This window comes from Peromyscus eremicus, chromosome 7 (assembly GCF_949786415.1).
Source record: "Peromyscus eremicus chromosome 7, PerEre_H2_v1, whole genome shotgun sequence".
NCBI classification, from domain to species: domain Eukaryota; kingdom Metazoa; phylum Chordata; class Mammalia; order Rodentia; family Cricetidae; genus Peromyscus; species Peromyscus eremicus.
The window spans coordinates 49,771,622-49,799,258 of NC_081422.1; the positions used below are offsets into that span (position 1 = coordinate 49,771,622).

At 50.0% G+C, this 27,637-nt stretch overlaps 1 protein-coding gene across 1 annotated transcript in view; it reads left to right on the forward strand.

Annotated features, from left to right (window-relative positions):
• The window catches only part of Tmem266 (transmembrane protein 266), an 86,222-nt gene that overhangs the window by 33,762 nt on the left and 24,823 nt on the right, over nucleotides 1-27,637 (forward strand). Inside the window, exons 4-5 of the mRNA XM_059266920.1 lie at nucleotides 13,253-13,407; nucleotides 15,999-16,072. Of these exons, the coding sequence (XP_059122903.1) occupies nucleotides 13,253-13,407; nucleotides 15,999-16,072 (229 nt within the window). The remainder of the gene's footprint in view (nucleotides 1-13,252; nucleotides 13,408-15,998; nucleotides 16,073-27,637) is intronic.

Here is a 27,637-nt window from a genome sequence, read left to right on the forward strand (position 1 = left end):
TCTGGCTCCCGTCTCTTCCATTGCCCGCCACTCTTCTCAAGGGCATGACGCCTAAGCTTGATTCCCAGCTTGACTGGATGCAAAATCACCTAGGAAACACGTCCCTGGGAGCGTCTATGAGGATGTTCCCAGAGAAGTTTAACAAAAGAGGTAAGATCTACCCTTACTGTAAGTGACACCACCCCATAGGCCCTAAACTGAACGAGAAGGGAAGGGAGGAAGCCAGCTGAGCACCAGTGTTCCTCACCCTGCTTCCTGACTGCAGACACAACGTGACCAGACATCCCCCACTCCCACCCCCATAGCTTTTCCACCATGATGTAATATGTATCCCTTTGACCAGTGAACCGAAACAAGTTCTCTTCTCTTAAAGCTCCCTTTTGTCAAACATTTGCTCTCTGGGACAAAAATAAGTAACTAACGCAGGCATCCACATCCCCTTGCTACTGAAAGCCTTACATTGCCTCCTGCTTGCAATGGTATCCTGATGCCTACTACCCCAAACATGTCTCCCTCTGCCACTGTGCCTTCTAAGCCTTTGTCAGACAAATAACAGTTACCATCTGCTTGTTATTTAGCTATTGGAATACACACACACACACACACACACACACACACACACACACACACACACACGCTTTCACTACCCTTTTTCTACATGCTGGCTAATTTTATCCATCTCTGTAAACTTTTAGCTAGTAATGATCAAAGCCATGTGTCTGGCCTCGATCTCCCTTTCAAACTCCTAAGTTCTTTCTGGACATCTTCATAGGGATCCCCAAATGCCTTTGAATCCTGACAAATGTCAATGGAATGATCTAGTCTTCTTGTTCTGAGTTAGCTGCATATTTGAAAGGAGAAATGTTCTCATCTATACCCAGATCATTTTCTTCTATAGCCTTTTTGGTGATGACCCTCAAATCCAACCTGAGGAGCCACAACCTGCCCATTACTGCCATCTCAGATACAGCATGTCCCCAGAATTCTCTCCTCAAAGTGGAAACGGCTCAAAGCAGTGGGGCACAGAAGTTGCTTGGTCCTGATCCTTCACAACCAAAAGAAGCCATGAGCACCTAAGTTTCCCTCCAGTGGCCCTAAGCCCCCTTCCCACCTCAACAGGAACCAGTGTTTCCATTGCACCTCTAAGCTGCCCGAAGTCTGTCTGTCTGTCACTCACAGACACCACTGCGGTTGGAGATCTTGCTCTCCATTGCTTTGACTCACTCTCAGTCCCGCTCTAGTGCCCATGAGGTCACTACTGCCAAAGGTGTCCACTGTGGGAATGCTAGTCCCCGTTCCGAGGGTACCTGGGAAGCTCATGCGGTGTGGGTTCCATTCGGGTAAGGACAGAACATTCTGTTCCCCTTGACTCCCAACTCTGGCTCCTGCTGACCACATACTTCTCCCACCCTCTGTAGTTCTGCTGGATCTCGCCTTCACCTCCCTGCATCCAGGTCCCCAACGCAAACTGAGGAGCCGCCCTGACTCACCATGCCCGCTGATGCTCTTCCTTCCCCTCTCTGTGTCTCCCTCCTTCAGCACTGATAACACAAAACCTCCCCTCCACGTGAATCCACAGAGGTGAACAGTCTGGGGAGGGGGAGAAGGAGAGCAGAGGTGTCAGCCCCAACTGCAAAATCCTGTGACAACCAAGTGCTGTGAGACTAGCTTGATTTCCTCCCTCATACCTTACGCCCTGTTACTGAGTCCTGCACATTTGCGTGACTTTCATTTTCTCCTTCACATTCTTCCTGGAGGACTGACTACCACCCGTTAGTTGCTGTGGACTATGTGTAACGGAAAATCCACCTCAAACTCATTGGCCTCCAGAATGTGGACTCCAGAGCTAAGGCAGCTCTGAGGCCGGTCGAGAGGACTCAGTGTCAACAAGGACCAGGTTCCCCTTATCACTGCTGTCAACGGTATTGACTTCATCTTGACGCCAAAAGTGGCCTCAGTTGGTGCATTCTCATTCGTATCTAGCAAGTGAGAATAGGCTGCCCACCATTAGCTTGAGAACAACATAGAACCTCCCCAGAAGCCTCCAGCAGTTCTTACCTAATGTATTATGGGCTGGAATTGAGTCATTGGGCAAAGAACGCTCATAGGCTGACTGGACCCGTCTTTTGAATGGTAAATTGCTATGCAGATGTGGGAGGCTCACCCACAGTACATCACAGCCTAAAGAGAGCATGTTTCAGGCTGGCAAGAAGGCTCAGCTGGTAAAGGTGCGTCTCACTGCGGAACCTGTCAACCTGAGTCGATCCCCAGAATCCACATAGTGGAAAGAGAGGACTGGCTATGCCAAGTTGGCCTCTGACCTTCACATATGCCCAGTGTGCATGTACACACTCTCACATACATGTGCGTGCACACACACACACACACACACACACACACACACACACACTTTTTTAAAGGGAGAACTAATTTCCCATTTCTAACCGGACTCCCAGGCAGGTGAAGCTTGGAAGAGGCACAGGTCTCAAACAGGCTTAAATGGAGACGAGACTAACAGCGTCTTTCTGCCAGAATTAGGGAGTCAGAGGAAGACAACATAATGGGCACAGGGATATTTTTTGAGATGTCAGGTTAGAAAAGGAAGACAGGCCCAATATAGCAAACACCTCTAAATAAGGACTGAAATAATTTTAGATATGACGGCAAGCAATAGCTGGGGGCAAAGAGAGCCAGGAGGGGGACTATTAAGCCACAGCCCAAAATAGCCTCTTCGCGGCGGAATACCTTAAGGACACATCCTCCAGAAATCTCCTGTCCCTCCCCCCATGCTCCCACAGCCCGCTCCTTCCGTGTTGTCAATGATTAGGAAAGCAATACATTCACAGGTATACTCTCTGTAAGCAAAGTGCTCACCCACTCCTGCTTCGTCACAACTTGCAGATAGGTGCACACAGCCTTGGACAACCTCTGGGCTCTACACTTCCCACGTCTAACCCCAGCCCTGGGCCAGGAAGTTCTTTCTATCAGGGACCAGATCATTTGAGACTGGGATAGGGGGCAGGCTGGTAGACTAAAGGAATGAGTTGAATGCCTGAGTGTGAGTGAATGGGCAACACTACGATCAGATGGCATGGGAAAGCCAGTTCCCCTGGAGAGTGGTGTAAACTGATCTCCATGGACTTGATAAGACCACAGGACAAGGAGGGAGAGCAGAACCAGCCTTTTTGTGCCCACAGGTCAAAGCTGAGCTGGAGCCGGGATACCTCCTCTCCACAAAGTCAGCCTAAAGGAAAGAAATCAGATTGGCCTCAGAGCATGCCAACTCCACTTAGTAAGAATTTAGACGTGTTCAGGGCTAACAGGCATGCCCACCCTAGCCGTGACCATGCAGGTGTGAAGCCTGGGGGTTCTGTGTCACGATTCATGGAAGGATGGGAAGATGGGCGAGAGGGGAGGAAGGGAAGAGATTTGCCTACAGTAAAATACTACCCTTCTTCAGGCTTTCACAAGGGTTCTCTAGGCTCCAGCTATCAAAGAGAGCTTTAGTTAGGATACAAAATGTATTAATCATAGGCAATATCATTTTCCTATCATCCGGGAGCCTCTCATTTTTATTTGATTAAGCAATCAGTTCACAGATACATTATTAAAATACTCACCCACCCCTACCTACTCACAACATACGTGGTGTACAGCCTTTCGGGACCACTAGATGGCAGCAGAGTGCCTTGGGTGATCAGGCATGGGAGTGGGCACTTGAGCTCAGCCTGGAGGGAGGAAAGTCTGCACCCTCAGGCTGGGTGCAGAAAGCCAAGGGAGCCTGGGTTTATGGTTTCCAACATGAGAGCCCTAGTTATCTGTGGAGACATCCAGGATCCAGAATTTGGCAGAAGAGAAAAAAGGAGAACATGACCAACTTAGAATTTACCAAATTCCTGTCAACCCAGAGGGGCAGGGCAGGAGAGGAAGTTGTACCTGACACCTGACCCTGCAGCAAGCTTTTTCCCACAGGGTTAGGGAGTTGACCTCATCTAGTAGCCCTAGTTGCTAAGACTAGTACAAAGGAAGTCCTTAGATTTGTGGTAAGCTCTCGGAATAGAGGTGTCTCTCCTGTCCAGCCTGAGCGTTCGTTTTGTGAAGTGTGAGTGTGTGCTCCGAGACTGTGTGCTGCCAGGGTTGCCTCCTGGACTCAAAGGGGACAGAGCTTGACTCCCTGATGCTCTGGCTCACACGGGGAGAGGGAATGAAGCTCCAACCATCTCAGGTAGTCAGCTAGAGGGTGTCCCTGTGGCTCTGGGTTGGTGGTTCTCACAGGACAGGCTGTGTCTCTTTGGGGAAGTCATGCTTAGCTGAGCTCATCTCCCTCTCCTGCTTTTCTCTCTAGAGTGGTCCAGGGCGGGGAGCCCACAGCAAGTCAGAGTTCATTTACAAGATTCCAGACTCTGTGGAGATGAAGGCTCCCTTCCCCCAACGTGTCCAACACCCTGCACAGTGCCTAGATATGGAATAATATATATTCCACCATTTCCTCGAGTCAGATAATCCACCCGCTAATACATGTATGGGAACTACCATTGTCCTGACACATGCTAGCTTCATGTATGCTATTTTTAATATTTCAGATCCTTCAAGCACTTCTGCAAAGGCCGGGATCACATTTTTAGGATTAACAAACTAAGGCCCCAAAGACTGGCTTCAGGGTCTAGTCAACATGTGGCTGGGATTAGATACTAATTGCCACCAAAGCCAAGCAAGTCCTTTTCTCCACCATATATTTATTTGTTTTTGAGACAGGGTTTCACTCTGTAGCCCTGGCTGTTCTGGATCTCGCTCTGTAGACCAGACTGGCCTCGAACTCACAGAGATATGCCTGCCACTGCCTCCCAAGTGCTGGGATTAAAGACGTGCTCCACTATGCCTAGCTATAAATTAACCTTTTAAATGCCCAGAACAGCTCCTGATGCATAGAGTGTTGTAGTTGGCTAGGTTTTTTTTTTTTTTTTTTTTTTTTAAAAACTCTTTGCTGTCTGGGGACCCACCATCCAGCTCCCAAATAAATACTCAGAGATGTACTCTTATTTATAAATGCCTGGCCTTAGCTTGGCTTATTTCTAGCCAGCTTTTCTTAACTTAAATTATTCCATCTACCTTTTACCTTTCTCTATTCTATATTCCTTTCTTTCCTCCTTACTCTGTGGCTGGTTGTGTAGCTGGGTGGCTGGCCCCTGGCATCCTCCTCTCCTCTTTTTCTTGCTCCTCTCTCTTCTCTCAAACCTAGATTTCTCCATCCATTATTCTCTCTGCCTGGCAGCCCCACCTATCTCTCTCCTGTCTTGCTATTGGCCATTCAGCTCTTTATTAGACAAATCAGGTGTTTTAGGCAGGCACAGTAACACAGCTTCACAGAGTTAAACAAATGCAACATAAAAGAATGCAACACATCTTTGTGTCATTAAACAAATATTCCACAGCATAAATGAATGAACACATCTTAAGCTAATATTCCACAACAGATTGTACCATGTATGTGTCTGTTAAACCAACAAAAATGAAGCATAGATCAAGGAGAGACTTGGATCTCTGTCAACCTCACGGCTTTCTCTGACCATGTGCTAGCCATCTGCAATGAATACAGTAAAGGAAAACAAAGGGAGGACCAGGACATGCTGCTGACTGTCAAAGCCACCACCAAGTCCAGCGGCTTCCATGGTGCCAGTGCTGAGCATCACAGAAACAGAGCATGTGGGCCGGACCGGCTCCTCAACCTTTTCCACCCTGAGCCCAGTACAGAGAATCTATTACACAACCATAGGCACATAGGAATATAAAGTAGGTATACAAACCAAACACTGATAATACATCATAAAGGAGTTTATTTAAAATAATTCTCTGGTAGCCATATAATTCCCCGTTAAAGGCTAAAGCAAATTTACACATTAATGAGGTGAATGTACCTGTTTATGTTTACAGAAAGAATTAAGGCCGGGCGGTGGTGGCGCACGCCTTTAATCCCAGCACTTGGGACGCAGAGGCAGGTGGATCTCTGTGAGTTCGAGGCCAGCCTGGTCTACAGAGCGAGATCCAGGAAAGGCGCAAAGCTACACAGAGAAACCCTGTCTCGAAAAACCAAAAAAAAAAAAAAAAAAAGAATTAAATCGTGACTGAATCTGTGATACTCTAGGGTAGAGCATCTTCAACAATATTTTTTTAAATCTCTAGTGTTGAGACCGTCACTTCGCATAAATATATAACACAAAATGACAGAAGTGTGTTTGTTTAAGGCTATTTCAAATGATTGGAGTGTCTGTCCTGATCCCAAGCCAAAATTCCTTTAATGATTTCTGTTTTTGGAAAAGGGTCTCCCTATGTAGACCAGGCTAGCCTCAAACTCTCAGAGGTCTGCCTGCCTCTGCTCTTGAGTTCTGGGCTTTAACAATTTCTAAATGAAAATTTTCAGCATCTTAATGAGCAATTAAAAAAAACAATCTAATATATTGCAATCTAAAGATATACTAATTTAATATGTATATTAAAGATAGATAGGAAAGATAGAAAAACAGTAAATGTTTCTATTTCCCATAGTTAAACCATACTGTCTCTCTAACAGGAGAAAAGTTTGCTTACAGAATAGGAACACTGCAATTCATTAACATTTCCTTGTCTCAACTTTGAGCCAAGGTGTTTTAGGAAGTGTCCATTGGTATTGCGTGGCGTGACAGCCTGTGTTCAGATCCAAGGCTACGGTGAAGTTGGGTGATGCAACATGATGTGTTACACGTTTAATATTTGTGGGTGTGGTACCAGAGACTGAGCCTAGGGCTTCATACATGCTTAGGCAAGTGTTTTCTCCACTGAACTACCCCCAGCCCTCTTTTGACCTTTCTTCTGTGTTTTTTAATGTGTGTTCACATGCCAGTGGAGACCAGAGATCAATGTCAGGCATTTTCTTTAATCATTCTCCAACTTGCATTTTGAAACAGGGTCTCTCACTGCACCCGAGCTAACCAACCAACCAGCAGGCCCCAGGAAGCTGCCTGTCCCTGCCTGCCTAGCTTTTTACATGGGTGCTAGGGGGTCAAACTCAGGTCCTTGTGCTTCTGTGGCCAGCACTCTACATGCTGAGCCACCTTCCCAGCCCCGTGAATTTATTTGTTTCGGGTTCAGTAACCTTTAACCAGATTTTTCATCACCCTCCCTATAAGTGATGATGCGGAGAAACCACTGAACTAGACCGCTCCTCGGCTAGAGAGGAAGGTTTGTTGGGGATCGAACGCCAAGTCCATCTCAGGAGGCATTAGTTCCGTGACCTCCCAGTGTGTCTTCTGTTGCTATGACAAACACCAAAGGCAACTTGGGGAGGAAAGGGCTAATTACACCTTCCAGGTCCACAATCAAGAGACCCTGAAGCAGGAACTCGGGGTAGGAACCTAGATGCAGGAACCAAAACAGAACCATGGAGAGACGCTGCCTATTGTCCTGTTCTCCTCAGCTCGCTCAGCTTGCTTTTTTAAATACAACTGCCTGCCAGGGGTACCATTGTCCATAGTGGGCTGCTATTCATTAATCATATTAATTAATTCATAATTCATATTAACCAAGAAAATGCCCTTCCAAACTTGCCTACAGGCCAGTCTGATCAAAGCGTTTTCTCAATTAAGGTTGCCTCTTCCCAGATGACCCCAGCTCATGTTGGGTTGACAAAAATCCTAACAAGCACAATGACCCCCATGTGAGGTTGCAGTTCACGGTTTAAGAAGCTAAGCAGGTGGAAGAGACCACCCAGGTCTCCCTTGATGATCCTCCGTGAGAGTCAAGGAGTCCCTGCATCTCCTGAGACCTCATGCACAGAGCTGTGTTTTTGTGCAAATTTGGGGGCATATGACCATTGTTTTCATCAACTATGGGATTGTTCTGCTCCAAGAAAGCTGCCAAGCCACTGGTGTAGAAGACAACTTCCGGCAGGGATGGGCTAGGAAAGCCTGGTGCTCTGGGCTTCAGCTCAGCTGCTGCAACCACTTGACTTCTTGACCCATTCCGACCTCCCTCAGTTCTTCTCTTGGAACACTTGAGGGATGGCAGTATACATGTGCAACTAACAAGGTCTTCTGGCCCCGTCACCCCAGGGGAATCAGCCTTTCTGATGTCACCACCCCCACTGCCGTGGAGCACCTTTTAGGATGACACAGTGTCTCCACCATCTCCACAGGCTCCACCCAGGAGAAGGCAGGCAGTTTCCTCTGCCCCTCCGTTGCCTAAACACACAGTGGATTGTGGGGTGGAAGAGGCTTGGCCCTGGAGGAGCAAGCTCAGCCCTGACTGGTCCACACCACATGGCCTATTTCACCTTTAGGATGGGGCTGTTTCAGTGCCAAGCTTGGGAACACTGCCTGATCCTGCCTGCCTGCCTGCCTTCCAGGCCAGTGCCAGGATTGGCCTTGCCTCCCAATAAAGAGCCTTGGGGGGAATCTCCAAAGTTCATTTTCATATTCTAGAATTTATTCTCTCAAATTGTTACTGGAACAACTAAGAATATAGAGCAGAAGCCGAACAGACCCTCACCTGCTTTCCACCCCCGGACTCCTGAGGCCTCAGGAGGGGGTGCCGGAACTTCTCTGGAATACCTCCTGCTGTCATGCCCATCTGTCGGTATTTGAGACTTGGGCAGCCCAAGCCCGCCCCAGGCTGCCCCTGGCTTTTGTAGCGCACTTTGGGAAATAGGGGCACGCCTGCCCTCTGGTGGCAACTCCAGGAATGACATCACCCCGGGGCTTTGATTCCCCAAGGCCACCAGAAAGTAGTTTTTCTCATGCCGGCTTCAACCCAATAAGTTCCGTGATCTTTAGTTAACCGCTCAGGGATCTTTAGAAACGGGAAATATTTCCTCCTCTTGCCACGAACACACACTCTCCTTGCAATGACTGAGTCACTTGCATTTCACAGGAAGTATTACCAGCTGTTCGGGACCCCAAACCTGGAGCCCCCCAGGAACCTGCAGTTAGCGCCACCGCCACAGTTCCGGCTCCCTCTGGAGCGCTCTGCCGAGAAGCCCAGGTCCTTACTCCTGTGGAGCTGTACTGCCCTGTCCAGCTCTCTCTTGTTCAAAACAGAGCCACAGGCAAGCCTCCTGGGCTTCTGGGCTTCATGCTGAGCTGGTTGTGGCCCTGCTTTCGGTCACCAATATCTCCGTCCTGCTCCTAAACTTCCTTCACCACACACCCTGTTCATTCTCCGTAATACCTGTCACCTGTAAGGACAGCTCTCGCCCGCATCACCTGGGCTCTCATTGAAATGCAGCGCCAAATTCAGTGGATGTTGAGGAGGACACAGCTTCCGGAATTCAGTGGGTGCCCAGGTGATGAAGAGTCAGGACAGTGGGGTTACACCTTGGAATCACCCCAGGAAGTTAGACCATGGTCCTAACCTGGAAGTGGGTAGGGCTTGAACCTTGGGGCTTTACGACAACCTCTGACCTGGATGCAGATCCCAACTCCCACCTCCAGGCTTGGACACATCCACCCACAGTGGTCCCTTATGAGATGGTCTTCCTTTGTCCGTGTCTCTTAAGTCCCTGCTGAGTTGTAGGGGTCACTGGGAGGAAAGAGGTTCCCCCAGTAGGTGTGATATCACCAGTGATACAGACATCACCTCCTTGTGCAGCCAGGGGACAGACACTCCCAGGCTGAGGTAGCTGAGGACCAAGCTCTGGTTGGGCACACCTAAGCTGCCATGGGATTAGACATACAGGACCTGAATAGGTAGGCTTGGCTTTGCACCTGCTTTGGGGTTTGGGGGTATCTATAGGGGTGTGGGTGCTCCTCTCCAAATAGGTTGTACCAGAAAGTCTTTGCCCAGCAGGAATGAGGACTCTCCCGTGGTTAGCTATATGGCGCCCCCTCCCCTAGACTCCTCAACTATATATTCTAGCCCCATTCAGTTTGGGCAGGGTTGGTGGGGAGCAGCTGGATACTCAGGTGAGGGTCCCATGTCCTTCCCACCCCTTGATGAGGGGATGGAACGGTCAAGAAGTCCTGCTGGGGTAATAGTTTTCAAGTAAGCAAGCTTACAAGCACAGGATGGCGAGCAAGGCTCAGGGGATGGCCCTGTATACCTCGACACCTGGTTTTAAATGTCTGCTCAACTCTTCACCATCCTGAGTCCTGCACTGGCTCTGGGTTTCCCTGCTAATGCCCCCGTCACCTTATAGCACCTTATAACTGGTTTGAGTTCCTCTTTCCCACTACAATGTCACCAGTTTTGCTGACTTGGGACACAGGGCCCACCTAGCCCATACTGGGGGCATAGCATCCTTTGACATCCAGATCTGCCCCTGCCTCCTTTTTGAGGCCTTCCATCTGATCCTCTCCGTGGCTCAGGCTAACCTCAGATTGCCGCAGGTGACTCCAGGCCTGCCCACACCTCTTTCAACAGCAAAGTTAGCATTTTCACACTCAGGTAAGCTGCAGCCAAACAGAGTACTTTTCCGCCCCTTGGCTTGGGGCCTCTCCTCTGGGGCAGAGGGAGCAGCAGGCTCTCGGGGTGCATCTCACGCTCATCAGATGTACAAGACAGGGGGCGGAAGGATGCCCAGCTGCTTCCCCTGACCACGAGGGTGAAACCTCCTGTTCACCACTGGACGTCACCCAGGGCTGACAGTCTTCCCAGCTGCCTGTTTTATTTATAGCTTCCAAAGCTGCTTGGCTCCCATTTCAAATGACAATGAAATGGCACCAGGGTTAGTGGCCACTAACAGTGGATGTGGAACTAGAGCTGAGGGGTCTTTGTGCCCTGGAAGAGAAGGCATGCATTGGAAGACCACAGGGTGGGAAGGGCACAACACAACATCTCCACAAGGCCCAGGCTGAAGGCTGGGCACAAACTGAGAGGTATGAAAGGTACGAACAGGGCCAGGCAGAAGGGGAGATTGGTGTGGCACAGGGGAAAAGTACGGAGCAGGTAGGACGGGGCAGGGTGTGTGTGTGTGAGGAGGGCAGACGGACAGAGTTCTCAACAGCCAAGAGTGTTCGCTGCAGGAAAGCATCTGCAGAGAGTGGACCCAGTGAGCAGCGGCCTTCCACTTCTGGGGGCCTCCAAGTGGCTGGGAACAGGTTGTCCGTGAGCACGGGGTAGAGGCTTCGCTGTCCAGTACTTCCCTCTGCCTCTCATGGTGACAGCTGGCCTCAGGGGTTTCCTCTAGATTTCTCTGGCTCCTCAAGGTGTCCCAGGGCCGTGTAGCCTCAAGAGAAGGATATTTATCACTCAGAAAGTACTTCTCCTGGCTGCTAGGGCTCTTTTGTTTTCTTTCTCGGAGTACAGTTGAGAAAATCAACCTTGGGCTTCTAGGAATATTGCTTTTTCAAATACTATGATGGCCTCTTTCTTCATCCGTACGTTTCTCCGACTAAATTACAGTCACTCTCACTCAGGCTCCTTGAGACCTTCAGCTCTGAGTTTGCCAGACCCAGCAGAGAGCAATACATAGGGCCCTGTAAAGTTTGAATGGCGTGTGTGTGTGTGTGTGTGTGTGTGTGTGTGTGTGTGTGTGTGTATTTAGTAGGGGTACCTTCTATGCAATATCTGGGATATACTTGCGTTAGGAAGTTGTTCGTTGTTTATCTGAAATTTGAAATTATCTAGCAGTTCTACTGAGCTCTGTGTGGCTTCTGTTTGGGTTGACCTGTGGGAGCCCGAAAACAAAACAAACCAAAAACAAACAAACAACAACAACAAATGAGAAGTGTGGTCAGTGCAGTGCATTTGAAGTTTCACCTGCAGGGGGCCATGCAGATCCCATTGCTGGTCTTTGTGATTTAGCTCCCACTGGGCTTGGTAGCCCTCTTTTCCATTTGCCTCTTAAAGAGAAGCCTTCGCTTCTGACCTAGCCAGTCTCTTCCTCTCTCACTCCATACGCTTGGCCTTTGTTGGAACTCATGTCAATCATTTTTCCCCCATCCAAAATGACCTACTTAGCTTCCTCCATCATGTTGAGGTCTCCAAGTGTCTCTTTCTGGAACCTGCTTCCTGAGTCTCGAGAGGACCATGTCTGGTCTTTGCGTCACCACTGAGCCAAGGATAGAGACCATCAATCATTCCCATAGGTATTAGAAATATCCAGAGAGACTTGAGCAAGCCCCATTTCCTGGCAGGTTTCTTCAAGACTGTCACCTCTGGCATTCAAGCTTTCTCTGAACAAACTATGAGGAAGACGTCACCAGTGTCCACATCATTTTTTCAGCGAGTGCTAAAAAGCAGGGCTGCCTTCCCAGCCCGTTGACACCTGAGTATTCAAGAGGACACTGGTCCTGCTTGCAGCAGGCTGACTCCCTCTGCATGGGAAGGATGTGGGGATGGCCAAGCATTTGGGCCATCAGATATTATTATCCTGACCATCAGTACCATCATCACCATCAGCAGCAGCATCACCCTCAGTATCATCATCATCATCATCATCATCATCATCATCATGTCATTTCAGCCACACCGTGTTTTCAGGTCAGATACATTCTTTCGTTTACCTTTCAACAACTCTGCAAGTTAGCAGTACTATCCTTTACTTTCCAAATGGGGAAGTGGAGTCCCAGAGTGATCTGGTGTCTTTGCACATGATCCTAGGGCAATGGGGTAGACCCCAAAGTCAAGACTTCCCTGGCTTGTCTCAGCCTGTTTAGGGTGTATAATTCTCTTTAAAAAACAGATGGGCAGGCAGGGACAGGTCATAAACAACCAAATCAGTGAGGTTTGAATGCAGCGCCCTCTTGTGTTCCTCAGGGGTGGGGATCTAGTACCCTGAGAGGCTCAGCTGCTCTGAGCTCCTGTGGCCTCCTGTCCACTCCCGACCTATTCAGGAGAGTCTTGTGGTGACAACAGCTTGTCCTGTGGCTCTTGCCCCCCCCCCTCCCCACAAGTTTGACTCACCTGTGGGAGTGAGGTTCACACCCATTTCCGAGCTGAGAAGCCTGAATCCCAAAGAGTTCCCGTAAGTTCCCAAAGCCACCCTGTAAACGCAGCTGCGTCCCTTAATGAGATTGTTTTACTCTCGGGACTTTACCCAGGGGCCTCTTGAATAAGCGCAGTCTCTCATGAAGCCCTGCTGCGGATGTAGCTCCGTGGTGGAGTGCTTGCTTAGCTTCGCAAGGCCCTGACTTCCCTCCCCAGCACAGCCTACAAAACGAAATAACATCATGGTGAGCCCAGGCCCTGGGGAAGCCGAGCTGGTTGATCTGAGGCAAGGCTGTGGCCAAGGTCTCTCCCCTCAGCCCCTCAGCCTCTCTTCTCCTTGCTTTTGTCCCTGCAGGTCTAACTGGCTGAAGCCGTGCTGTGGGAAGAGAGCAGCCGTATGGCAGGTATTTTTGCTCAGTGCGAGTCTCAACAGTTTCCTGGTAGCCTGTGTAATATTGGTGGTGATTCTCCTGACTCTGGAACTTCTAATAGATATAAAGCTTCTCCAGTGTGAGTAGCCAGAGAGATACATATGCAAATACATATGTCAATATTCACTGTGCATCTGCATCCCTCAGGGGTCCCCAACCTGCAGACTGGGATCGTCCCCCAGTGTGTGCCACCGCCAAGCTGCTGGCCCCACGACAGCCCATGGGGATTGCCCCTGGGGAGGGGACACATTTGGCGGCTTCTCTGTCACTATCAACATGGCTTCGTCTTCTGTCCAATGTGGCCTCTTTAGTCCCCTCCCTAGCATTCCAAAATCAGAAACTGATGAGACAAAAGCAAAAGTTGGGGACCCCTGTATGCATCTTTTTTTTCCTCTATTGTTCTCATTTGGAATTTTCCAGGGTGAAATTTTTTTCTGGCTTAGACAGTTCCGTTTTGAGAAGTTGATCACTGGTAATCACTAGCCAGCAGCTGCAGGGCTGGTGTGGGTACCAGCCTGAAGTGGGCAGCATCATTTACACATGCCCTGATCGCTTTGAAAATGCTTTTCCACACCTACACCTTCAACCCTGCCCGCAACCCTGTGGTGCCCAGGACTGGTAGGACAGGACCCCGTTTTACAGAAAAAGCAGACAAATTAAAGTTTGTGGGAACTGGAGACTCACCTAGGTCAGAGGAACAGAGCAGGACACTCCAAGCCTCCAGACTGTTTAACTGTTTGGCCACTTTCCTTTCTTTGGGGATTCCTTCCAGCCTCATGATGGTGGCAGTTTGGTGCATGTGGCACCAGGAGGCTTGACTTCTTCCGATGCCCTGTGACAACGTGGCTGTAGCGTGGAGGCCCGCTTTCTGTGCCCACCCTTGGGAACACCCTGCTTGGTGCAGCAGAGGGCCAGAGGCCCACATGTCTGGCCCTTGCCTGTGGATGAGCATATAGCTTATGGGAAAGTCCCTACACACCTTTCTGGATCTGGGAGGTGAACCATTTAAAAGTGGAGTTAGTGGCCGCCGAGAGCTTTCGGTGTCCACCATTGACAGAATCCAGGACAAGAGGCTCACCCCCCCCCAAAACCCATTTTGTTCTTTGTTTTCTCAAATGCCCCAAATCCTTACTGGGTCTTCTATGCTCAGGGGTTGTCACGGCTCCCTCCAAGACACGCCAGCCTTGTCTGCTCTCTGAGAGAGCACAGAATTGCTTTTGTCTGATAAGCCTAGTTGGGTTTTATGTAGCCGGTGGCCCCTTGGTTCCAATTAAAGTATCTTCCAGCATTAAGTGCCCAGTACTGGTTTTACACTCAGCCTGTCTTCAATTAAACCATGCTGTAGGCTTTCCCCCCTCGCATCCAGACTGTCTGTGTTTTATGAGACCTGACCAGAACGGAACCCTTCTTTCCCTATGGTGGGCTATACTGGGGCCCTGAGCTCGGGTTGTGATGAGGCATCGGGTAGAACTGAGAACCCAGCCGACACTGGAATTTTGCTTAAAATTAAGTATCCAGGAGATTGATTTTGGTGGGAGATCCAATAGCAGCTCATAAAAGGCATCTTAAATTCCATAAAACGCACAATCCGAGATTTATTGCTCTTCTAAAGCAAACCGTAAAAAAGGCACAGGAATTCATTTGAGAAATAATGGGGAGAGATTTTATGTTTCCAGAATCATCTGAGGTCTTTTCAGAGTCACACAGGCCTCGGCTTCGTGGTTCCCACTGGTATTCATGTGGCTCAGAAGGAGAGGAATTCAGTGTCTCCAGGGCTCATCCTTCGAGGGTCATACAGGCCCTGAGCCAGGGAACCTATACATCTTCCTCCTGGAACCCAGAACTGCAACCTTCCTCTTGGATTTGCTTGAAGACCTCATTTTTACCCACTCCCAGAGTTCACAGATTCTAAAACATGGGGAATTCCAGCCCTACCCAAAGAAGATATCTTTCTTTGACCCCAGGGGTCAGCTGAACAGCTTGAAACAGGCCCTCTAGAGAGTCAACATGACCTGTTTGCTACAACACCCCTACCTCCTGCCCTCAAAGTTCCCTTGATCCATCCAGAGGATTCCCTCTGGGGACCATTTTTCCCTGTTTCTGCCAAGGTCACCCCACCATTGCCCTGGACTCCATTGCCCTGGACTAGCCTCACTAGTACCTAAACTGCGACCCCCGCTAGTGTTTGGAGGCTGTGGTGTCCTGTCCTTTAGAGTGACTGACTAGCTGAGATACAGTAAGGAGCCATCAGTGCTGGCCTCCCCCTTGTGAACCTGGAAGGTACGTTTGTTGTCCCAGCCGGCAGGCTCTGCTGCCTTCACCCATCAGCTCCCCGTGCCAGGCATCACTCCAGCCATCTTTCCAGAGCACGTCACTGTCACCACCATCTCCAGTACCGCAGGTTCAGAATGGAAGGGCAGAGGCTTACCCAGAGCCCCCCACAAAGTGCGCTGAGCTGTGGGGCTGGTGTGCTGTGGATCTAGAAGCTGCCCACTCAGGCCCACAGCCTGGTTGTAGCTACCCTTGCTCTCCGACCCAGTTTCTAACAGATCCAAATGTGTCTGCAAGCACCCAGGGGTCCCCAGAGGTCTGCCTCCATGCCACAAAGCCCCCTGGACTGATGGACTCAATTCTTTGCTCCTAAACCTGGCCTCACTGTGTTCATTACAGTTTCCAGTGCATTCCAGTTTGCTGGTGTCATTCACTGGATCAGTCTGGTCATCCTCTCGGTGTTCTTCTCAGAGGTAGGTAAAGATTCGGGCCCTGAAATCTCCTTGGGGTGACTCATTCCTGGGAAACCCAGGTTTCATTTCACTCCACATGTCCTAATGTCAGGCCCTCTGCTATCCCTGAGGCTGAATTTCACCATACGATACAGCACAAGGAATGTCTACGGACACAAACATGCAGGCCGGTGGCCAACTCTGATGGAGAGATTAGTCTCTAAGCAGGTGACCGCTGCTCAGAATCCAGAACGTATGCAGGGGTTGCCACGTGCAGTCCGGGTAATGGGTCTGTGTAGGTGAGACAGTGCATGACGTAGCTGAAGGGCAGAAGTTGTGTCGCCAGTGATGAGTATACAGGAGGCCAGGCCCAGGACAACCAGATGCAGAAGCAGTTAGGATTTGCTTGCTTCAGGGCCGAGGCAGTGGACTTGACCAGGTCCTGTAGAAGGGTGAAGTCCCAGCTGGAAGGTGTCCAGATGTTTCCTGGTATTGCTGGAGTTGATGGCTGAAGTCCACGTCTGAAAAGCTAACTGGAGTCTCCTAGCCCCTGGGTTTAGTGTGGGAGTAGAACAGGCCCACATGGCTCCTGGGTCATTTGACAAACCTCGATACCAGGGGAATGCCTTGATTTTTCCATGGGGAGTGACATCTCTTGAGTAGTCCCATACCATCAGTGATACTGTGGCCTGTGCTTGTAGGCTACTGGCTTGCAGCTGTTTCCGATAGGGCCTTCTGGAAGGATGGGGAGGGCTGTGGGCAGTGAAGGGCAGAGAGTTTTGTGCGGAACCTTTTCTTCCAAACAGAGCCAAGGACTGACTAGGTCAGCTGGCCACTCTACCTGGCTGTCCTCACCTTCCGCCACAGGTACCCATCTGCCCACAGAGAGCCCTGTAGCAACTTTCAATGGAAGATAAACACAAATAAGTTACAGAGCCTTCTGGGAATGCACGGGCATGGGTACACACATGCAGCTGCTTGTATACTGGAGAGAACACAGCACAGGCTGACAGCGAGGGTGTGAGCCTGGAGAAGAGAAATAGCGTGGGCGAGGCTGTGGAATGAGAGATTTTTTTTATGGCCAAAGGACCCAAGAGGCTTAATCCCAGGGCCTTCTCGGGCCTTGCCAATAGCTCTGCTGTCTCCCTAAAAAAATCAAAGGAGGTCTAGGCCTTAGCTTTCTAGTTCAGAATGCTGGGTCTGGGTGGGGCCAGGCAGGGTAGCAGGCATTCCAAGCGTAGATAGAACACTGTCTTCCCCAGACCTTGACTCCTGTAGCTCATAGAACTGGCCAGGAAGCTTCCTAACCAGCTAACTGAGGCCATTGGTGGTGCTCAGGTGCTTGGAAGAGGCTGACCAGTAGTTTGGGATCCCCAGAGGGTCCAGCCCTGCCTGGCCCCTCATCTCTGCTTGCTAGGATTCCCTCCTGCAAATCCCTGGGCCAGGGCCAGATGTCTCCTTGATGCAAACCTTGGAAAATGTGCCCATGCCTGTGACTGCCAACAAAAATGTTTAACCAGTTGCTGTGGTTCTTCCCTCTAGCCCTCTGCTTTGGTTTTATTGGCTTTTGCAGAATTTATTGCCCAGCGTTAATTTGGCATTCCCTTCCTGTCCCTGCCAGAGACAAACCAACCACCTGAAACAGACAAGCTCCTGTGTGCAGGAATAGAAGCCTCAGAGGCCTGACAGTCAACCCCCACAAAGTGGGGAAGGGGCTGAGCGTCCCACAGACTCGGCTTTCTCTGCAAGCCTGTGGGAATGAGAAGGGCTAGTCCCTTGCCTTGGACCTTGTCATAGGCGGGGAGGATGGAATGGAGCTAGGCTATCAACACAGAGGAGAAAACTCTCCCCGTATAGTCTGCCCAGCATGAATGAGGCTGTGTGCAGTGATCTGCTGAGGCGTCCCGGCTAACAAAGGTGGGCTTCTGTAGACTCACAGAGCATGAAAACCCAGCATCAAAACCTTGTTGCCAGCAAGCTCTCAGATGTCCCCACAGCATGCATTGGTGAATACGGGTCATTTGTGCCCTTGCAATGAATGACTGGGGTACCTCTAACAGAAAGAGCCAGAGAGCCCATTATCCCTCCGAAGTGTTTCAGGCCTACGTATTTGCCTGCCGGAAAGCTAGTGTGGTCCTTTTAAAACACTACATAGGGCCAGGATGTAGCTTAGTTGGTACAAAGCTTACCTAGCATGCAGAATCCTGAGATCAATTCCAGCACTCCATAAGCCAGGTGTGGTAGTGAGTAACTGTCATCCCAGCACTCAGGAGGCAGAGGCAGAATGAACTGAAGGTCAGAGTAATCTCCTGCTACAGAGAAAGTTCAAGGAACAGCCAGGGATCCACGAGACCTTGTCTCAAAACACACACAAGCACGTTCATACACACACACACACACACACACACACACACACACACACACACACACATTATATATATATATATATATATATGACGGTTATGACTGGATGACTGGACCAGCTCTCTGGGCCTCTAACCTGTCTTTCTTGTCACTGCCTTCTAGGGGCCTGGCATTGGCAGGTTGAGAAGAAATCAGGAATCTGGGGGAAAGATCAGGGCCAAGGTCAGGCAGAGAAAAAGGGCCTAACCAAGCAAGGCCTCTGAGCACAAACGGGGGTAGGCAGTCCTCTCTTCTCATCTGGGAGGAACGGCAGTGTCCTCCTTTAGTTCTGGCCCCTTCTTTCTCTGGAACAGACTCAGGGGTGAGCTGAGAGCCAGGGGTCTCTTGAGAAGTCATGGCTTACCTTCTCCAGCTAGTAAGAGGACTGCCTTACTCAGGCTCGTTCCACACAGGTGAACTGCCAAGGGCTGCGGCCGCCCCAGGGCCCTTGGCCTGTTTCTGAGCATTGCTCCACCCTGGTTTCAACCGAGCCTTAGGGAAGGATGACAGGCCATGTTACAGGTTGGAAAACTGAGACCTGGAGAGGAGGAGAAAACTGTCCAGAGTTCACAAGGATAAGCCAGACACAGGCCTCTGATGGGTGAGCCGTCCACTACCCCAGAGTTCTGAGGCTGCCCCAGGAAGATGGGGCACTTTGTCCTGGGCAGGCCTCAGAAGGCAGAGCTACGTGAGAGTCTGCCATGGGGTCAGTTCAAGGACATCTGTTCAAATGGGCCACACTACTGAACAGTGAGTTGGGACCTTCTAAAATAGCAGGAATGGGTGCCCTCAGGCAGACTAGGGGACAGTCCCAGCAGGACCTAAGGGGAGAGTGTGCCCCCACAGCTTCCGGGGCCCTGTGGTGCTTGGTCATGCAGGGTCACCGTGTTCCCACATGACCTTGTGCACCAAGAACAAGCAGAGTCTTGGGAATCAAAATGAGAATTGTGCAAATGGGGTTTCCTAAGCACAGCGTGCCCTTGGCTGAGACCGGGCCCAGCTGGCCACTTAGAAGCAGAGAGTCCACTGCTCCTCTTCCTGTGGTTGCCAAGGCTCTCGGGGCCTCCTGAGATCCTGCCCGGGAAGAAGAGACACAGCAGGCGTGTAGACAGGGGCTTGGGGGTGACGGCTGTGCAGTGGTTGAGGCAGCTGCTTCCCCCCTCCGTGTGTGTGTGTGTGTGTGTGTGTGTGGTACTTGTGTATGTGAGCTTATGTGCACATGTGTACACGTGAATATGGAGGCCAAAGGTCTCTGCTGGATTCCTTTTTCAATCTCTCTCAACCATATTTAAAAACAAAAAACAGGGTCACCTACTGAACCTGGAACTCACCAATTCAACTAGTCTAGGCTGGCTAGTAGAGCCCCAGGAGTCCTCTGGGTTTTGCCTCCCCAGTCCTGTGAGAAAGATACCACACTAGACTTTTACCTGGGTGCTGAGGGGTGGCACTTAGTACATACACAATATGCAACTGGTACCTCCAGCTAGCTCCAAAGCAACTTTACCCCCCAAATGAGACCCCACACCCATCAGCAGTCACTCCCACATCCCCTTTACATAGCTCTTGCCAACCCAAATCTACTCTTTGTCTCCATGAATGTTAGTATTCTTTATGCTTCCTGTAACCGAGATCACGCACGGTGTGGCCGTCTGTGTCTGGCTTCTGTCACTGAGCATGTTTTCAGGATCGGTCCATGCTGCAGCGTGAGTCAGGACTCCATTCCTTTTTATGTCTGAGTAATAGTCCATCATGTGGGTGGAGCACATCAGTCATCAGCTGAGCCAAGGGTCTCCTTTCTAAAATGTACATGGTTATTACGGGGAGGAGGGAGAGGGTGTGTGATCCTCTGAGTCAGTTCTCCCCGACATGTGGGTCTCAGGGCACGAACTGAGGTCAGGCACGTGGAAAGGACCTTCAGCTGCTAAGCCGTTTTACCAGGCCCAGCCAGGTGTCTTTTGATGTCAACCACAGGAGCCCCCTTCTGCCAGAGGCTTCACAGAGCTGTCCCAGGGCAGCACTGACTCGGGAGGGAGCCCAGTCCTGGCCCATCTGTCATGGGAAGTCCATTGCCAAACCAAACTGGACCACACACTTATCTCTCTACGTCAGCAGCCAGACGGTGATTTGGGGTCCTCAAGGGATCCCTCTTGTGCCTATGCTTTGTCTCAGGAGGCTCCTTGGCGCTGTCATCAGATAGGGAATGAGGAGTGTGTGGTACTGTGCTCTTTTCTCCAAAGGATGAAGGGTGAGTTTGCTTGCTCTCAGTGTCTGTTGGAGGGAATAAATTCAGCCACTGAGACGCTGTGTGATCTTAGACAAGTCGCTGTCCCTCTCTGAGTATTGTTTCATGAGCACCAACATCAGGAAATTGGCCCAAAATGTGGGCTCCCTTCCTGACCTGACCTGAGGTGAGCCCGCTGCAGACTCTAGGGTAGAGACTGTCTTCTCTTACCCCCTCTGTGTTCCACAATGGTGTGAGGGAATCAGGTTCTAGACCTGCCCCCTCTAGCCATGGGATCCATCATTGACTTCTGCCCACATGCCCATGCAGAGCGGACAACATGTCCAACTGGAAGGCTCAGCCAGCTGCATCATTGGAGATGCCGTGAACAGCTCTTAGGTCCTGAGCTACAGGCTCCCAAGGGCCTGCCTTGATTCTAGAGATCTCTAGAAAAGTTCCATCCTGCCTCCCACTTCATGCTATGCCCTGTACTCGGTTATCTCATCTCTTGGGCACAGAGACAGGGAATGGAAGACTTAATTCTGTTCCCCTGCCTCCCTTTATCTCCTGGCAGAGGGCTGGGCATGTGGCCTCGACCACCAAAAGAGTGAATCAAACTTGTTTCTGAAAAATTACTCCTCAAAACCTCCTTTCCACTTTTTGATTTGCTATGACCTTGACAATGACCTTATGGAGCTGGCAGGTCAAATGTGAAGATAATTGTTCTAAGCAAGCTGGAAGGTTCTGTTTGCTGTTCACAGCTTAGCTCACAATCAGCAGAAGTTTGCAAGACCATGTCGATGGCCATCTACCAGGTTTCTGGACCAGGAATCACAACAGTGCTATGCTTGGGCTGTGGATACAACAGTGGCTGTCCCCTTCCATCTCTGAGGCTAGAAACAAACCCAGATCTGGAATGTTCTAACTACACAGCATTCTCCTAGGAGAGCATCCTTGCTGACCTGGCCTTGGAAGCAAACTGGACCTGATATTCAGCCATCAGGATTAGGCTGAGACGGGGTTGGGAAGCCGTGGAGCAGACAGCCTTGATAACTGCTTGTGCCTCATTTATACCCAGGCCATCTCAGAGACTTCATCTGAGCAGCCTGATATAGAAAAGAATTGGTTTACTGTTTATAAGAATGATTTTTCCTATGTATCAGTTTAAAAAAATCAACAAGCCCAGATAAGAAAACAAACCTCTCTTTATAGCCTCACCAGCCACAGATAACCACTGTTAATTTCACCTATGTCCAGCGGCCCTTCTCCCTCCTGCCTTGGTGTGGGTTCCCCACAGGAGACATGAACCCATGGCCTGGTTGGCTCACATGAGGGACCTGCTAAACAACTGTTCTTTGCAATCTTGAAAACCAGCTCCCGCTCCTGACCTTGCCCCGTGCACTCCAGACTGCTGAGCTGGCCAGCATTCCCCACGGCTTCCCTCCCTTCCCGCGCTGGGTTTTGCCTTCTGTCACACTGACGAATCACTTACTGTTTCTGCATCGACTCCCTTCTCACAAAGGGAAGAAGCCTTGTAGCTGTAGCTGCGAGAGCGGACATTCCCCTGTATTTTCTTTGCTGCTGTGGGATGGTTCCTGGAGAGACAGAAGTTGTTTGGACTCCATTGCTTTGCTGGGCAATTTTTTAGGTGAATTAAGTAAGTTCAAACATGTCTCAGTGTATTCTAAGTATAAAAGCCAAATAGAAATGGCCTGGCTAACAGGGAGCATGCTTACCTGGTTTTATGTACTCATCTGAATGATGTGTATCAACACACTTACTCTATTTTACTGACATCTTAGAAACCTCTTTATTCTTTGAGAAATATTATCTTTTTGCATATGTATGCATGTGTATGTACATACATGTGTGTGCAGGTGCATAGGTGTGTGTGTACACATTGGTGTGCACACAGAGGTGCTAGAGGACAACCTCATGACAGTCTTTTTATAAGCTGTCTGCCTTGTTTTCTTAAGACAGGGCCTCTCCCTGGCTATTACCACTTAGCCTGGCTGCACAGGGAACCCCAGAGTCTGCTTGGCTCCACCTCGCCGGCACTGAGCTTACAAACGCTATGCCTGGCTGCTGAGAACTGAACTCAGGGTCTCATGATTGTATGGCAAGCATTTTACTAAGCTATTCCCTATCGTGGTTTTTCTTTTCTTTTCTTTTCTTTCTTTTTTTTTTTCTTTTTGAGGAGGGCTGTGTTGAGACAGGGTTTCTTTGTGTAGCCCTGGCTGTCCTGGAACTCACTCCATAGACCAGACTGGCCTCGAACTCACAGAGATCCACCTGCCTCTGCCTCCCAAGTGCTGGGATTAAAGGCGTGCGCCATCACCGCCGGTCCCCCTATCCTTCTCATCATCTTTATTTCAAAAGGAAAAACCCAGTTTTGATGTCCTCTTCTCTGAGAGCAGTGCAGTGTTGGTATCTGTCCAGGAACATCCAGCAACTCACTCCATGACAGCCAGCCATAACCAGTGCTCAAACTATGCCATCCTTTTGGCTTGCTGACTTACAGAGGAACTGGATCCACTGCTGTTTCCTCGAGTGGTTTTTAATATCCCAAAGCATTTGAAAACAAAATAAAGGGATGCCTCATAAGGAGATCAACACCAGGAACTCTAAAATAAAAAACAGATTCTGGAGCTGGAGAAATAACTCAGCAGTTAAGAGCACTAGCTGCTCATCCAGAGGACCCAGGTTCAATTCCCAGCACCCACATGGCAGCTCCCAACTGTCTGTAACTCCAGTTCCAGGGCTTCTGACACCCCCACGCAGACATACATGCAGACAAAACATTCGTGAAAGTAAAATAAAAATAAATTATAAAAAAAGAAAGAAAACAGATTCTGAGTTGAGGAATATTTTATGATTCACTAGGAAATGCCTTTAGCTGAAATTACTGATTTAATGAATATCTGTCAGGCTATCAGGAGCTGGATGATTCCTGCTGTTCTGTTTATTCCGTTCACAGAGACCACATGTACACATGTGAAACATCAGTCTTTATGATACAAGATGACACATTGAAGTCAGGGATTTTAGCTAGAACTGGTGTCTGGAGAGCTGGTGAGGGAGAGGGTCCAGGCTTGGAGAGATCCATACCCCTTGTAGCAAGTGGGAGCTGCTGAGGCGCTAGGCAAAGGGGTCATGATGAAGCTCTGGGGCCATGGTCAGGGTTGGAGGTTGTCAGGACAGGAATTCACAGAGCAGTTAGGAGGGTGATTCAGCCAGAGGACTAGGACTCTGAGCCAGAAAGGCAGTCGTCAGAAGGGAGAGTTAAAGGAACAGGGAATGGATGGAGAGAGGGCGGGCAGGAAGAGTATGGGCACAGGGATAGGAAGCAGAGGTCTCTGAGGGTCTGGCTCAGTCAGTGAGGGGACAGGTAATCAGGAGAGACATCTAGGCTGCAGACATAGAGTTTGGGGCTTCAGGGAACTGGAGGTGGGTAAAGGCAAGGGTGCAGGGAACTGAAGAGAGGCAGCAGCCCTGGGAGACGGTTTTGGTGTGGGCAGAGGATGTAGAAACCTTCGAATGTAGCTGGGAAAATGTAGCCAGGGAGATGGAAGGAAAGTCCGGGGGTGTGGGGGTGGAAAGGGAAGAAGGGGGTTGCCCTAGAAACAGTGCTCTTCCAGCAGGGCAATTGCTAGCACGCAAACTGCCTGTAAACCTGAGCCAAACAAGACACTCCAGGGCTTTGGCATCAGGGGCTCGTGGGTAACCCCAGGACCGTCTTACTTTGGCATCAGGGGCTCGTGGGTAACCTGGGACCATTTTACTTTGGCATCAGGGGCTAAAGACAAGTTCCAACAGATTCACTAGAGATGCCTTTGTTGAGTCAGCGGCTCCGTGGACACATGTGGTCCATAAGGGATAGTTTATTTTAATTTTTAGACTTGAAAATGTTCTATGCTGAGAGGAAGTTCTGGAACTCTAAAGCCTTGCCCGTCCTCTGCTCAGCAAGGTCTGGGACACAGCTCCATGCACTGTGAGTGCCCTGTCAATGTCAGCCACTTAACTGGCAGACACACAATCACATGCCTGCTGCCCCTTGCTTTCCCCTGTAAGCCTTGAACACACACCTTTAAAATAGCCAGGAGTCATGCACCAGTGTGAGGAGAGACAATGAGGTCAGCTTGCCTGAGAGCTCAGGGCTGCTGCAGGGGTCAGCTGCTATGTCTGGTTGGATGCAGCCTTTGGACCCTGGGAGAAGGCAGTCTATCAGGTCACCAGCCCTGTCTCCAGGGATCTAGATGGAATAAGCTACAGGGAGTGATGATATGTTTTTGTGTTCCTTCTCAAAAGATCCTTGTCACAGACATTTTATTTTATGTGTATGTCTCAGAGTTTGGGTTTGTGCACCTGAGTGTAGTGCCCAGGGAGGCCAGAAGAGGGCAGCCAATGTCCAATCAACAGGTAGTTGTGAGCTGCTAACTCAGGATGTGCTCTTAATCATGAAGTCATTTCTCTAGCCCTAGAACTCTACTTTAAGAAAGCTCAAGACTGATTAAGTTTCTTCTTCTGCAGCGTTTCCCACTGTATTAGTCAGGGTTCTCTAGAGGAACAATACGGATGGGGTGAACACACACACACACACACACACACACACACACACACACACACAGAGGTGGAGAGGGAAGAGGAGAAAGGAAAGAGAGGAGAGAGGGGAGAGAGGATTTATTAGAGTTGCTTACAGGCTGTGGTCTGGCTAGTCCAACAATGACTGTCCCCAATGGAAAGTCCAAGAATCTAATAGTTGTTCAGTTCCCAAGGCTGGATGTCTCAGTCTTCAGTACATGTTGGAATCACAAAGAAGTAGACTCTAATAGAAGGAAGGAATGACAGCATCAGGACAGATGAACTTGCCAGTGAGAGCAAAGGCAAGCAGGCAAAAAGCAAAAGCATCCTTCTTGCTGCCCTTTTATATGGGTTGCCACCAGAAGGTGTGGCCCAGATTTAGGGTGGGTCTTCCCACCTCAAATGACCCAATAAAGAGAAATCCCTCACAGGTGTGCTCAGCTGCTTGGGTTTTAGTTCGTTCCAGCTGTGGTCAAGGTGACAGCCACCACACCCACATTCCTTTTAGTCTGTGTAAGTTGGACCCTGATTCAGGGCTTCCTCCCACTGCTCTCATTTAACCCCAAGGAAAATTTGTCCAAGATCTGCATCCCCCCCAGGATCATCTCCAGCTCAGGGACCCAGGGACCACTCACTTCCAACCCCACCAGGCTGAAGCAGGCCATGGCCTGGGGACTGGGGTGTTGCCCAGCTCTGCTCAGGAAGCATTGAGCCAGGAGGAGCACCTCTTAAAACTGCCCAAAGCTGATGCAATTCTAGCAGGTACGTCTTCCTCTATCCACTATGATCTTCAAACTGATTCCCCCATAGGGAGGGTCTCAAGCCACAAACGGGCAGGAGGCCTTCTGCCATTGGACCAGATGCAAAGCTGAGGTCTCCACCCCTCCCTTTCTGCCCCCACACAAAGTCAGAATTTCCTCCCTCTGGATTCATGAGCCAGGCTTGATGGAAAAAAGGTGAGGCAGGAGGCAGGCCTAGGCACCGGAAGATTTACCTGCCCCCTGAACCTCAGTGCCTGCACCCATCCTATGGAGCAGGAGCTTGGTTTATAATAAATACCAAATGGATCCTGTTTGAGGTGTGGCAAGATTCTTCCCTGCCTTGCTGATCTGAGCCACCATGGGAAAGAAGCAGCCAGGGCTGAAAGTGCACCTTCTCCCAGGCTGCTGGAAAGTGCACCTTCTCCCAGAGCTCTGCACTGGAGTTTTGCCTCAGCCCTGTTGATAAAGCATAGTCTAGGCCTCGAACACAGAGTCTAGTGTCCTGGGTCTCCCTGGGAGTCCAGGAATCTGGTGTTTTAAACACACACACACACACACACACACACACACACACACACACACACACACACACACACCATGTTGCTGGAACAGAGTCCCTGCATGTTGAGAAGCATATCTTCAGAGATGTAGGATGTGCTAGGTTTTGGGGGTGATGGGGCAGGTCCTTTGGTCCATGTACACAGCACAGATATTTGCAGAGGGAAGGATGCTGTGGGGCCTGAGCCAGCAGCAGGTGGGATGTTGTGGAGCTGGATTTTCACTCTGGCTTTGACCCCAACTGGAAGCAGCTGAGTCGGGGACATTGCTTGCCAAAGTGTGCCCTGAGTCCTTCCTCTCACAGGTGTCTTTGCTGCAGTGTCTGCTGGCCTAGGAAAGCAAGTCTCCCAGAGCTGGAGGTCAGGTGCACAAACGGACCACCAGAGAGGTCAAGCAGGGGGTCACGCACAAACTGCTCCTCCTGCTTCCCTGACACCACAGTGGTCAGCAAAGCTAGATGCCCACTTCCTTCCTGGGATACCTGGGCCCCATGGGCTGTCTGCTGCCCTCTCCTCCCCTGCCTCTCATTCATGCCTGGCCACACCCCTCCCCACATCCTTAACCTACATTCTATAGACTTCTCATCTAAGACCAGCCTTATTTTATTTTGATCCAGGGTCTCATTATGTAGCCCTGGTTGGCCTGTAACTTGCTATGTAGAGAAAGCTGGCCTCAAATTCAGAGACCCACCTGCCTCAACTTTCCAAAAGCTGGGCTTAGAGGCACGCACCACCACGTCCCCAGCTTTGCTTTTGAAGAAGTGTAACAGTTTTTCCCGAGTGAGGCTCCTGAGGAGTGGAATCATAGACGCAGAAGATGGATTGGAGATGGTCAGGGGCCGGGAGCATGGCATTATTGTGGAATGGTGCAGATCTCCGCTGACGGTTGTGTTAAGGGTCTGGTGGTGATTGCCACACGCGTGCATATTTAATTTTGCAGGCGTGCACCGAAAAGGTAAACTCCGTGTGTCGTGTCTCACAGCGGTCGGTGCTTAAAAATGAGTAACTGTGGCAACAGCAGCCATCCCATTGATCATATTCAGCTTAGGTCATTTCCTTCCCC